Source organism: Gnatocerus cornutus, chromosome 1 (assembly GCF_029298725.1).
Source record: "Gnatocerus cornutus isolate USDA-ARS CGAHR chromosome 1, icGnaCorn1.1, whole genome shotgun sequence".
In the NCBI taxonomy this organism is placed as follows: Eukaryota; Metazoa; Arthropoda; class Insecta; order Coleoptera; family Tenebrionidae; genus Gnatocerus; species Gnatocerus cornutus.
The window spans coordinates 34102557-34116074 of record NC_142233.1 but is presented as its reverse complement, the minus strand read 5'-3'; the positions used below and the strand labels follow the sequence as shown (position 1 = coordinate 34116074).

The window sequence follows — 13518 nt, the reverse complement described above, 5'->3', positions numbered from 1 at the left end:
GATGTTCCATTCCCAAAAACTTGTCTAGCTATCTTTAATCTTTCTCCCAGCGACTCTTCAATATAAGATTCTGCTACTTTTGCAGATTCCCATCCTCCATGTCTCTTCAAGGACGTAATATCTCCCCCTACATTGTAAATTTTATTATATGTTCTGAATAATAAACTGACTACTCACCAGCAGTAACAAAAAGAGTCGCCGAAGTGCGGCGAAAACAATGCTCAGTGTAACTCGATGGATTTTCTAGTTTAAGATATGTTGCGATTTTCTTAGGAATTGCCCCAAAGGTGTTGATTCCCACACATTGGCAGCTGCACTTACCCTTATTGTAATGTAAGAAAAATCTTGTAGGCGATTTTCTTGGGTGCAAAACAATATAACGTCTATATAATTCGATGGGATTAACCCCAAAACCTTCAATAACAATGGTGAATCGTCGTTCCTTATGGGTTTTAGAATCCGGAATAATGACATTTATTGTGTCACCACAATCATGTACGTCACTGAATTCCATAGCGGCCAATTCGGTTTTTCTACAGGCTCCAGCAACTCCGAAGATCAGTGCAACCTGAAAAATTTCATAAAATTTATGTCTAAGGGTGAGTTTCACCAACTTCAGTTAAATGCTCAGTTAGTTATTCAATAGATAAATTTTATTTGTCAGTTAAGTAAAATTTTGTTTCACCAAAATATTTTAACATCTGTTTTATTATTTAACGAATAGTTAACTAGAGAGTTATTTTTGCCTAGAGTGTACATTGAAGTGCCATCGTTGACAGTTATATAAAAGTTTACGTTTTTGAAAACAGTCAGCAAATTATACCAAAACTCCTTGTTATGTCTGTATCAAGAGAGAATAAGTTTATCGCGCAATGCTACAGTTGGTAATACCGAAAAAATCAGTAAGATTAACAAGAATGACGCTGGTAGAAACAATAAATGAGGTAGTGCATTGCATTTGCGAACGACATTGCATTATTGGCAAAATGGTGGTCCTAACTTCTGAGGAAATCAAGCAATTGATATGAAAGTTTGGGTTGGTGAATCGCTTTATAAATGTCTGTGTGTTAGTTAAATCGGAAAAAGAGCTAAAGGGGGTGGTAAGAAAATTAGAATAAGGAGAAGTATTTGAAGTCGGACTGGAAATTAATGAGAAAAAAACAAAATACATGGTGATAGCGAGTCCAGATAGAGAATAAGCTGGACAATGTGAAGTGAGAGACGGCGAAATTAATAGAAAATATATTTTTGAAGATGTTGAAGACTTCGTGCATCTAGTGCAAGTAGGAAAAGAGGAGAAAGAAATAAAAGCCAGAGTTGCAAAGGAAAACTGAAAATACGAAAGTTTAAAAGCTATGTTGAAATCTAAATATTGGGATGGCAGAGAAGAATTAACCAAGAGGTGTGTATGCACTCTACCATGAGCAAGTCCTATGCAGGAGACCGATAGATAAAACAAGAAAAGGGAGACTAAGAAAACGATGGTTAGAAAAGGTCGAGGAGGATCTTGAAAGAGTGGATGGAAGTAGTTACAGACCGAGGTTTTTGGAGGTCGATAGTGCAAAAGGTGGAATATTTGCAATTGTGTTGTAAATCTATGCCTACAAAGCTTGTAATACAAATAAAATATGTGTGTTTATTATTATACAAGTTGAGATTTACAAAACAGAAAATGGATCCATTGCACAAAAAATTGAATTTGATTTAACTTTGATTTAACCGACCAACTTTGCCCAGTTAGTTTATTTATGGTTTTATTTGATTAATAAACGTTAACTGAAGTTGGTAAAACGACAGCTGTCACATTTATTTAAAAAATATCCTTATTCGACAGTTAATAAGTTATTTAACTGCGGTCGGTGAAACCCACCCTAAGTATAATTTATTCCTTACTTTGACAAATAAATATTCCCCTTCATCCGCTTGTTGTAAAAATGTTCTAATTTCCTCTTGTGTCAAGACCTTGGACTTTTTACTGCGATAACCAACATTTAATTTTTTTAAGAAAGGAATAACAGCACCAAACTTGTCAATTTGTATGTTGTCTTTGGCTTTTAGTGTAGCCTTGAGCATGGAATACTCTGGCCACAATGAGGCTGGTGACAACTTTTGCGACTAAAAAGTAAATGTGTTAGTTTTTCAAAAATGTTCCATTTCTGTTTACGCACTTACCCTCAATATCCAGGAATGTTAAAATGACATCTTCCGTTACTTCCGTGATGCCATTCTTATTTTTCCAGTCATGAAATGAATGATACACTTTCTCGTAGGCGGGTTTTGATTTTGCAGGTAACAAATTGCCCCGTAATTCTTTACCTTTTTCCTTAATTTTTTGAGGAACACTCTCGCACATTTTAACCGATGCAAATTGTTTTTTTCACAATTTGTTTACTGTTACTATAGGAAACCTACCACCGCACCCTTTACCCACCACACACAATGTGTCAATTTTGCTACAATTAAGAATTTTATAATCAAAGAACATTTTTCATGAAACAAGCATTAGTGTTAGAAAAAATCTTGAAGAGAACTCATGTTTTATAGTTAAAAAATCTCGTTCTATAAAATCCTCGCTCGCTCCGCTCGCTCGGATTTTAACTACGAACTCGATTTTTAAACTCTCTATAAAACACTAGTTGTCTTAATAGCTATTAAATTACGAGATATTTTTTAGTCGTTTCACCACCCCAAAGTCATAATTTTGACAACAAGACGTTATACTACTGTTTGGTTGTTCTCAAAATACGTATGTGTGAATTTTGAAAAGTCTACGCATGTGGAATGCTAAAAATTATTTCGCTTTCAGCCAAGTTTTCGTATTTAATTAATCAAATATATTCACTTTACAAATATTGTATATAGCATTTAACATAGTGCACGTTGAACAGATTCATATGCAAAAAACAGAAAGCAATTTACTCAAATAGTTTTCGAGTAATCGTGTTTGGAAAAATACATTGAAATTGCCTTATATTAAAATTTGTTCGAGATCCCCTTAATTATTTAAATTCGAATTTTGAGAATCCAAAGAAGTCTCAATTGAAGAAAGTTAAATACTTTGAAACTGAATCTAAGAATTTAAAAAAATAAGAACCTAAAGCTCCAGAATCTGGAAATTGGGAATTTGGAAGATCGAGGAACTTGAAAATCTAATCGTTGAAAATTTTTACTTTGTTAAATATCTAATACAGAAAAACGAAAAGAATGCAAATAAAATTTAATAAAAAATTAGAACAGAAACAAAAGCAAAAATGGTAATTCAAAATCGCAAATACGAAAATAAGTAAAAAAACACAAATGGTAAGATATAAAAATTATAACATACGTTATAAGATAAAAAGAACACTTCAATTTGCTTGCTCAAAAATTTCGCAAGAATAATAAATCATGCTGTTTTCAACATTCTCGTAGACCTTCAAAACATCAGAAGGAAACGAAACCATATTTTCATCAGTCGACGTAGTACCCTGATCCATGCACAAGGTAGCCTTGGTCATTTTCTTTTGCAAAACTTGCCGATCGTTCACAGCTACCATAAAAAAGAACTTCGCATCTTTATCAAAATGATTCAAAATGCGAACGGACCAAGAACACGATCTTGAAGATCGGCTAAACGTCAACTCGTAAATATTATTGTGTTCAAAAAAATACTTCGTCTCTGTAGTGGTCGAACCAAGAGTAAAATTACTTTCGTAAAATGTACCTTGAATGAAGCTACAGCTGTGGTTCGCTTTAAAGTGATTCTTACAAGCAGAGTAACTCCCTGTGAAGTTACAGGAAGTGACTGGACAATCGTACATCTTAAACTCGCAAATTGCTTCGTGTTTGTCAATTTCCGTTCCTAGGAATGTGGCGATGCAGCCGTACTGACTGTAAACACACGGATATTGTACAGAAGGTGTTAAACCCTCCAGAGAGAAGTTTCTTATGTTGCTACCATAATAAGAGACGCGACAAGGAGGACACTCCGTTAACTTCGTTTTGCAAGAACCGCAGACGCTGTGCCCGGTTGGACACTGCACAATCGGAGGCCGCATCAAGTCCTTGCAGACAAAGCACTCCAAGTGTCTGATAACCTCAGCGTTCAAGTTCTTCAGTTCTGGCAAGTCCGGCTGGATCACGACTTTCACGGTGTTTCCTCCAAGTTCTGTCAACATAGACAGGCGGATTTTTCGAGAAGTGCGCTTATCAACACTTGAAGAGAAAGGTAAACACTTCATTTTGAGTTTATGCTCACTGGTTTCTCCAACGTATTTGAGTGTTAAGAAGACGTCGCTACCGGGTTGGATGTCTTGAAGAGAGTGAATCAAACCGTCGTTTTCAATCGTCTTGATCCTGAGGACACAAGTCCTCCCTTTGTTGTTGAGGATCTTCGTCACGTTGCTGAACTGCGCCACGTTCAATTCAAAGGAAAACTCGTTGAACGGGCTAATAATTACGTGTCTTGAGTGGTCGTCTTTGAAGTGTTGAAACAGATCAATCGGACGCCCGGTCCATTCACAGTCGTCCTCCGACAATAAGCAAGAAATGGAGCGATAGACGCACTCTTCTTCGTGGTTTTTTAACTCGTCGTAAATAACATTAGTGCTGCATCCTTCAGGTTGGAACTTGCAGGGAAAAGTTAGCTCTTTAAGAATCACGTTTAGTTTAGTGTTGGGGATGCTGGTCCAGTCGGAATTATCAGCGGATTCATAGCAAGGTTGACAAACATTTCCTATGCTGTCGACGATGATTACAGGCGCGAGGAGCAACTTTTCGCAGATCGAGCAGCTGAAGGCCTTCTCGGCCAACATTTTCTTGATGAAGGCCCCGAGTTCTGCATTGTTGGATTTGTTCCTGGAGTGCAAAAAAGACTGTGAGGTCGAGTTTTGTTGTTAAACAACTTTGAATAATCACCCTGTATATGTAAATGTTTATTTTAGTGAAAGAGCTGGATATCAGATATCTAAACATCCGATGATGTCATCTCTTCTCTATTTCTTGATGACTAATGTAGAGATAACCCGAATTTTTTTCATGGAAGTTTAGGCGATCAAATTTTACGTTTTTAGGGCGTTAAGATCTAGCTTATGTCTCTGGTCAAGTGAAATTGCAAGATTGCGTTCTACCGAATGCTGTAATGTCTGTCGGAGCTGCTGCCTTTAGTTCCAACACGTGTAAAAGCTCGAATTGACTCAAATCGGAGAAATTACTTAAAGAAAAGCTTCTACTTACATTTTTACGTCTTAAATCGAACTGTTTCACTTGTAATAACGCTTATCTGCAGACACAAGCGAAATTCAGGGAAACACCAGAATACCACGACGCTGTAAGACGCACTTGCGCAGTTCTCCGTTTCTTTGTAAACTTTCGGAAAATCGTGCTTTTAAAAGTGGACCTTATGCGTAATGGGTTTTAGGGTCAAAATGTCTGCGCGAATTTTTAATGGTAAATTGTGCTTTTATTTGAAATGACTGGTAAACCTTTATGCATTGTAAAATATTAAAAAAAAAAACTGAATTAAAGAATGTATCGGGTGATTCATTAAATTTCCATTCTAGGCCGTGTATTTTGGAGGTGCGTTGACTTTTTGTTTGATAACTAGCAAATCTCGCAAATATTAAGTCGAAACTACTGTAATGGTGTTGGTTACGACACCAATTTTTTTCTCAAAGCCAACTGCGAATGGAAATTTAATAAATCACACAATAGAATTCAGCGTCTGCGCACTTCGGTTATTTCTCAATTGTTTATCTGTCAAATGTCAAATAGTGGTTTTGAATTGAAATTTTTTTAATAGACATATGACCAATTAGTTACTCGCTGGTTATAAGCTGCTACATGTTATAGTGTAACTATTTTTATAGAAAAAAATATTTATTTCCCTCCTGTAAATTTACAAATAAATTTTTGTTCGCTCAAGAAAAAGGTAATGATGAGCAATTAGGATATTACGTATTAATCTTTATATTAGAATTACTTATTAGAATCAGTTGTGTTCGGACTTTTAAAGGGCGTGTGTGCTGTTCTGAGAAAAAATTTTGCAAGGTAAGTGGTACACAATATTCACTTACCTACTCATTTTGGAGCGTTTTCAAAAATTATTGGTTAACAAAATAATTTAATATACACAATGTTTGTGCTTAGTTATAAAAGTGAAGCTGGTTTTAAAAAAAACTCTTCTAGTATGTATTAATTAAATCCACAAATTTCAGATATCCTAGCTTAAAATTATATAGTATGTACAGTTGGGGACACAGAATTTCAAATGGTAATTTTCTGACATTTAAAAAAACTAATTGTAGTCTATAACTTATTGTCATTATGATTGACACTTTAAAACTGTTAGAGCTGTAAGCGTAATATTTCAAGCAATTATTAAAATGCCGGCAGTCTGTAATCAACAAAGCAAGGTTTAAACCGCAATTGCTTCAGTCTGAAATGAGAAAAATTTGGCACCTAGCTCGTCTTATTACTCATGTCACTTTGATAAATCCGTGAGGTGTGATAAATATGCCAAAAATTAAAAGTTTGGTTATGAGTTTATGAGTGAGTAAAGATTGATTTAGAGTGTTCGAAATTTGACAATGACAGGTCGTTTGAAATTCTGTGTCCCAGACTGTATGTATACTATCTAGTATTTTAAAATTTTTGTGTTTTAGTATTTTGAATTTTGAATCATTGAATTTTTGTGTTTTTGATCTAAATTTATTGAAAAACAATTTTTTTCTTTCGAATTTTGAATTTTTAATTTTTTGTAAGTAGGTTTTTGAATTGTGGATTTTACGTTTTTGAATTTTAAAATTTTTGTATTTGAGTTTTTTGAATTGTTGCGTTTTTGAATTTACAATTTTTTAAATTTAAAATTTTTTGTATTTGTTTTTTGAATTTTGGATTTTTTGTATGAGTTTTTTTAAATTTCGAATTTTTGTGTTTTTAAATTTTTGAATTTTCAAATTTTTGTATTTGGCAAAATGACAATCGTCGTGGCGTTGGGGAAAGCTTTAATCGAAATGGGCAAGAAACTGGGTAAAACGGGGAAATAAAAGAAGAGACATTTAGAATTCGGGACGATTTGAAAAGAAGAATTATAGCATGAAACTGTGGGAAATAGAAAAGCTCTTTTCGGTGACCAGAGGACTGAAAATAGAGAAAAGAAAATGACTAGAATTGATAAGAGATATAATGGAAAAAATTAAAACCAACAAATGTAAAATGGCAAATAAAGAATGTCACAGAATGGGGAAATAAAGAAGCAAATGGGAAAATTGCCAAAATGAAAAACAGAGAATTACAAAGAATTGAGGTAAATGGTAAAAGACAAGATAAAAATCAAAACGGGAAAAATGGCAAATGAAGAATGCCATGGAATATCGAGATAAGAACGAAAATTCAACAGAAATGGGACAAAAATGGTAAAATGGCAATGGAAATGGGACAGAAATCCAATTAGCAGAAATAAATCTTCTGGTAAAGAAATTTATGTACCAACGTGGATGAACCTGCTTCCCCTTGGTTGCAAATAAATTTTCCCGATTTTTTTAATCTTATCAAATGAAAGTGATGAAACAACACAAGACCTGTAAAAATAAGTAAAATTGCAAAATGTAGGTCAGAATGGGGGAGAAATAAATTGAAGAAGAAGGATCTTACCGATAAGAGACAAAAGTCCTCTGGTAAAGCAGAGGAATAAAACAAGAATTTAGTAGAATGGCAAACGTAAAACAGAAATGGTACAGAAAGAAAGTAAAGAGAAGAAAAAGGTGAAATGGCAATAAATGGCAAAGAATGTAGAAAAATTCAATGTGGAGGACAAATTCACTCAGAAGAAACAAGGGAATACAAATGAAAATAGACAAAATGTCAGAACCGAATTTTTGAGTTTTGGAAAATCAAAGAACGAATTCTTGTTCTTCCACACTACACCGCCCGACAAATAATTAGCTATCTAATAAATAATAATTTTAGCTGTTTTAGAAGAACAAGAAACGAAACAAACAATTCCCCAGTTGACCTTTCATTTTGGCAAAAAAAAAACAAAGATAATTTTTTTTTTTTATTTTTAATAATAAATAACACCACATTACTCGTAAATTGTATTCTAGACAATTTGTATAAATAGAAATGAAGCACTCTCATCTGGCGTCAAGTCAAAAAATTCCTAAGAACAGAAACTCTCGTTAACTTCGTTTCTCTTTAATTAACAACAAAATGATAACAAAAAGGGGCACAATACATACATCAATACTTCAATTGAACTTATAAGAAGTTCCTTATGAAAACCAGAAGGAAATGATTGAGAGTGATAAAAGAAGAATGAAAGCGTGCAATCTTCGCAATTTGTAAAGTTATAAAGAACCGAACCCTCACCACGTAAATTGGCTAAAACTCTTTAATATCTCTGCTTTTGTAACTTTACAAATACATTATTAGTGAGAATTGGTTTTGGTACTGTACATTGTTAATATCTCTTAGAGACCAGCTAAGATAACACGCGGATCCTCCACTGCTTGTTTGATTTTTCGCAAGAAGAACACTGCTTCACGACCATCGATTAGTCTATGGTCATAAGTCAGAGCTATGTACATCATGGGACGAATAACAACCTGCAAGAACTCTTAAGAAACTGCTCGAGGACTTAACAAAACTTACTTGTCCCTTAACTGCGACGGGTCTCTCGAAGATTCCGTGCATTCCAAGAATGGAGGATTGTGGGGGGTTGATGATTGGTGTTCCCAGGAGTGAGCCGAAGACGCCGCCGTTGCTGATAGTGAAGGTGCCGCCGTCCATGTCCTCCACAGCCAATTGACCTAAAAATAACTCAGTAGAACCAATCTTAAGTTTTACCATTGTACCTTTTCTGGCTTTTTCTCCAAGAGCGCTCATTGCAAGTTCGATTTCAGCATAGTTCATTCTTTCCACGCTCCTGATGACAGGAACAACGAGACCTTTTGGAGTGGCCACAGCAACTGAAATGTCTACAAAGTCTCTGTAGACGATGTCGGTGCCGTCGATGACGGCGTTCACCACCGGTTGGTCCTGGAGCGCGTAGGCGGAGGCTTTCACGAAGGCGGACATGAAGCCCAGCTTCACCCCGTACTTTTTCTGGAAGGCCTCGAGGTTGGCTTTTCGGAACTCCATGATGTGGCTGCGATAATATGAAGACGCTACCAAACAACCCCTTAAGAGAGTGTTAACTTACGACATGTCGATTTCGTTGAAGGTGGTCAACATCGCGTTAACATTCTGCGCCTGCTTCAGCCTCTCTGCAATCTTCAGCCGCATCCTGTTCATCTTCACTCTTTGCTCAGTCCGAGTTCCCGAAATCTCCTTAGTGGGGTCCTGCGGGGGCACTTTAACAGTGGCAGCTTCGATGGCTTGAGCATGTCGGATGGCAGCGACGGGGATTGAACTCAGAGGCGCTGCTGGTTTAGGCGGGGGCGGCGGTGGAGGAGTCGCACCCGCGGGTTTTGGGGGCGCCGCTAAAACTCTCATTCAACTTCTGAGTAGAAAAAAATGTTATTATTTGACCTTGTGGTGGTGGAGGAGCGGCAGCTGCAGGCTTCGGCGGCGGAGGGGCGGCCGCCGGTGGTGCATCAGGTTTGGGGGCCTCTGCAGGCGCCGCCTTCGCCGGAGCCTCTCCAGTGATGTTAATTTTAAATAGGTTTTGGCCAGCCTTGACGGTAGCGCCGTCCTCCACGAAGAGTTCTTCGATTATCCCGTTTCCTGGGGCGGGGACAGGCATTGAGGTTTTGTCGGTTTCGATTTCCAGGATCACCTCGTCGACGGCGACTTGGTCGCCTTTCTTTTTCTGCCACCTGGAGGGGGGAAATTATGCAAGAGTTAAACAGTTTTGTTATCAAATGGAGTTGGTGATACTAAATTTGTTTTTTTATTTACAATTTTCGGAATTTACAACGATACATTAACAAGTCGAAAGTAGCCAAGGCCCAAAATTTTACAGTTTTGGATTAAAAATGCGAAAGTTATGGAATTTGACAATAAGCAGTAGAAATTATTTTTTCGTCTTCAAAATGCCAATTTTCAAAAATTATGTTTCGTGTTCTAAAATTTTGTAATTTCGGCTAGTTGTTAAACAAGTCAACAGTAGTTAACTCTCCAAATTTTAATGTTTTCGGATTAAAAGTGCTAAAGTTATGAAATTTCATCGAAAATAGTAGAAATTTTAAATTCGTTTTTAAAATAACATTTCTAAAAATTCTGTTTTTTGTTCAAAAATTTCACAATTTGACAGTAAACAAACGAATTAATAGAAGCAAATTCTCTAAATTTCACTGTATTCGAATTAAAAGTGCGAAAGTTATGGGATTTTACCGAAACGATGAAATTTTTTAATTCGTTTACAAAATGACTTTCCCAAAAATTTTATTTTATGTTCAAAGTTTTTTTAATTTAGACCAATTCTAATTGTTAAATAAGTTAAAAGAAGTAAAATATCTCAATTTTACGTTTTTCGGTTTAAAACTGCCAAAGTTATGAAATTTAATCAAAAATAGTAGACGATTTTGGTTCTTCAAAAGTATAAATTTCTAAAAACTGTGTTTCTTGTCCGACAATTTTGTAATTTAGAACAGTTGATTAGCTAGTCGAGAAAAATAAAACCTCAAAATTTTACAGTTTTCGGATTAAGAATGCGAAAGTTATGGTATTTACTGAGGGGGGAATTATGCAAGAGTTAAACAGTTTTGTTATCAAATGGAGTTAACTGATAAGTGTTGTAATAAAGGTCAAGTTGAAAAAATAACCAACCTGACATCGCCTTCGGAGACAGAGTCTGCGAATGGGGGTACAGTTACAACTTGACTTTCCAAAAGCGCGGCTGACGAGCGAAAGTACCTAACCTCTCGGGAGCACAGAGAAAGGGGCCTAAAAAAGATACATGAGCCCCAATTTAAAACAACTTCGCTCTGTACCTCGTTAGCACTACACTGCTACACTTAATTTTCGCCTTCTGTATCGTTCTTATCCCTTGATGTAACGCCCTGTGCTTTCCAGGAACCTGCAAGATTCAATTAAACATTTTATTACATAATCCTAACCCCTAACATTTTATGACAATCAAGAGTTGTGGCCTATTAAACAGATTACATAATACAATAAATGATGGAGTCATATAAAAGAGTCGGCACCTTTGGCTATTTTTGACCCAGCTTTCAAATTTTCTTGCCACTTACCTCCGCCACACATTTCTCTAAGTAATTGTTTAACAATCTTATAGTAGATCTTGGTAAAGTCCGCGTTGTTATTGTAAGCATACCCGCCATTCTTTAAAAACTTCACTAAAACAGCCTATTTGCAATTTTCGGAACGGCAGCCCCTTATATCATGTGCTGCCAAATTCACGCTGTCAAAAGTGTCAAACGTCACAGTAAACCCACCAAGCAATTGTTAAAGGTGACACCATGGAATTTAAAACAATTGGATCATAAAAATTTATTAACAAATCCGACTATAATTAGTTTACAATATCACCTAACGTTGACCATATAACATGCTGTACTTTTTCTTAATAAATAAAGAACGTAATTTGTTTTTTTTCTGTGACGTCACGCATTGTCAACAAACCACCAGTTACCTCAAATACCTCTCATTACTCCGCTCTGTTTCTTATCGAGCGGTGTGTTTCCGTACCAACCTCACAAAATAAAATGCCCAGAAAAAATGGCAGCAAGCACGGCATGTTTTAAACGCATTTTACAAATTTTGGAGAAGTGGCCCGCTGAAGAGGGTAAAGCCGGCAGGTACGAAAACCTCCCCCTAATTAATAATCGAAGTTTCATCTCAAACCACCACTTTTTACGGGTGTTGCACGAACATAACCCCACTTTTTGTTTTTAGAGATTTGGGCGAATATCTCAGAAATCAGGTGAACACGGCGTACAAACAGAACAAGTTTGAGAGCAACCATAAGTACTGGGACAGTCAATACATTTCGCTGCAGCGTCTAGTTAATAACGAGCACAAGAATAAATATCCGAGAGTCTTGGCGTCTTCGGCCACGGGGCTCACGGAAGAGCAGTGTAAAATCGCGTTGTCTAACGAGTTTCTTGCGGAGTTGCAAGAGGACGATAAACCAGTATATAAAAAGTTGTTTTCTTTTAGAAACAAGAAAGAATAGAATGTATTTGGTTAGAAGATATAGTACAGTGGCCCCCCATGTCCCCGTCATGGCTAAAGAAGTTTTACACTTTTTAAAACCAGAGGCGAATCAAACTATCTTGGATATGACATTTGGGGCAGGGGGGCACAGTAGACAAATTCTAGAACAAGCTCCAGGGGTTAGACTCCTGGCGCTGGATAGAGACCCAGTTGCTCACACCTACGCCAAAGAACTGTCTCTAGAGTTTCCAGAGCAAGTGGTCCCCTTATTGGGGCGTTTCTCCGAGCTGCCTGACCTACTAAAAACGAACAACATTAGACAGAATTCTATTGATGCAATTTTGTTTGATTTTGGATGCTCTTCTATGCAGTTTGATACTCCAAATAGAGGATTTTCGATATCTCATAACGGACCTTTGGACATGCGAATGGACAGTGGCCGCTTCCCCCAAGACCCCACAGCTGCGGACGTCCTCGCCACAGCCTCTGAAGAAGATCTCTACAAAATAATCAAATTTTATGGCGAAGAAAAGAAAGCGAGGAAAATCGCTCGTGTCATCATCGAAGCTCGCTACTTATTCAAACGTTTGACCACGACTGAAGAACTCGCCGAGTTAGTAGATTCAGTATTTGATGAAGAAACAAGAAGTGATAAGTTGCAGAGACCTTCACACAACGCCACGAAGACTTTTCAAGCTTTGAGGATTTTTGTTAACAATGAGCTGAACGAAATTAACTACGGGCTCCTAGTTGCGCACAAATATTTGAAACTGGGGGGTCGAATCGTCACTCTAACATTTCACTCCCTGGAGGACACCATTGTAAAGCGACACTTATTAGGAAATTTGATCGCCAACACCGCGAATCCGCTTCCTTTGAAGTACACTAGTCATGCGTCTAATATTAAGGACGAGATTGTTAAAAACGTCATGGAGTCGAATTGGTTGAGTTTGTTGAAGCACGTGGTGGTGCCTAAGCACGAAGAAGTTGAGGATAATCCGAGGTGTCGGTCGGCTAAATTGCGTGCCGCTGTGAGGGTTAGGTAGATTTGTAATGCAAATTAATAAAAAATGTTAATTATATATGACTTGTTTTTATGCTTCTTGTTGATTTGCATGAAGTGAGAAATGCGGCGATCATTATTTAAAATGATAAACATGTTTCTCTTCAAAGAATAAGACTTTTTCTTTTTTGTTGCGGATTTCAAGGATGTTTTTCTTGCTGTAATTTACGTAATTATGGTGATTTTACATGAGAAAATGTAATTAAAGACGCGAGAAATTATTGAAACCTTTACAGTTCTGTTTGCAATTAGATGTTTTTTTTGGTCTTTTCTCGTGAAAATAATAATTTCTAAAAGTTCTGATTGCAGTTGTGTAATTTAACAATGATAAACAAATCGTGAGTAATAAAGCCTCC

General features: G+C 36.6%; 4 protein-coding genes across 4 annotated transcripts; 2 read left to right on the top strand and 2 right to left on the bottom strand.

Moving 5' to 3' along the window:
• Positions 1-3264: 3264 nt before the first annotated feature.
• LOC148181992 (uncharacterized) lies at positions 3265-5317 on the bottom strand. The gene is made up of 2 exons (XM_088041587.1): positions 5215-5317; positions 3265-4836 (listed from the first exon to the last, which is right to left on the bottom strand). Coding segments are annotated over exons 1-2 (1491 nt in total). The 5' UTR covers positions 5217-5317; the 3' UTR covers positions 3265-3347.
• A 2705-nt stretch (positions 5318-8022) lies between these two features.
• Positions 8023-11372, bottom strand: LOC148181991 (dihydrolipoyllysine-residue succinyltransferase component of 2-oxoglutarate dehydrogenase complex, mitochondrial). Its single transcript, XM_088038941.1, has 8 exons — positions 11175-11372; positions 10914-10999; positions 10750-10866; positions 9511-9797; positions 9182-9461; positions 8835-9127; positions 8632-8789; positions 8023-8585 (listed from the first exon to the last, which is right to left on the bottom strand). Exons 1-8 carry the CDS (start codon positions 11262-11264, stop codon positions 8451-8453), a joined length of 1446 nt encoding a protein of 481 aa, XP_087895067.1. The 5' UTR covers positions 11265-11372; the 3' UTR covers positions 8023-8450.
• A 227-nt stretch (positions 11373-11599) lies between these two features.
• Positions 11600-12118, top strand: LOC148181990 (ubiquinol-cytochrome c reductase complex assembly factor 2). The gene is made up of 2 exons (XM_088038966.1): positions 11600-11741; positions 11839-12118. The coding sequence occupies exons 1-2, from the start codon at positions 11662-11664 to the stop codon at positions 12116-12118; spliced, it is 360 nt and encodes a 119-aa protein (XP_087895092.1). The 5' UTR covers positions 11600-11661.
• A 1-nt stretch (position 12119) lies between these two features.
• LOC148181989 (putative methyltransferase-like protein 15 homolog) lies at positions 12120-13181 on the top strand. Its single transcript, XM_088038955.1, has one exon. It carries the CDS (start codon positions 12120-12122, stop codon positions 13143-13145), a length of 1026 nt encoding a protein of 341 aa, XP_087895081.1. The 3' UTR covers positions 13146-13181.
• The last annotated feature ends 337 nt before the right edge of the window (positions 13182-13518 follow it).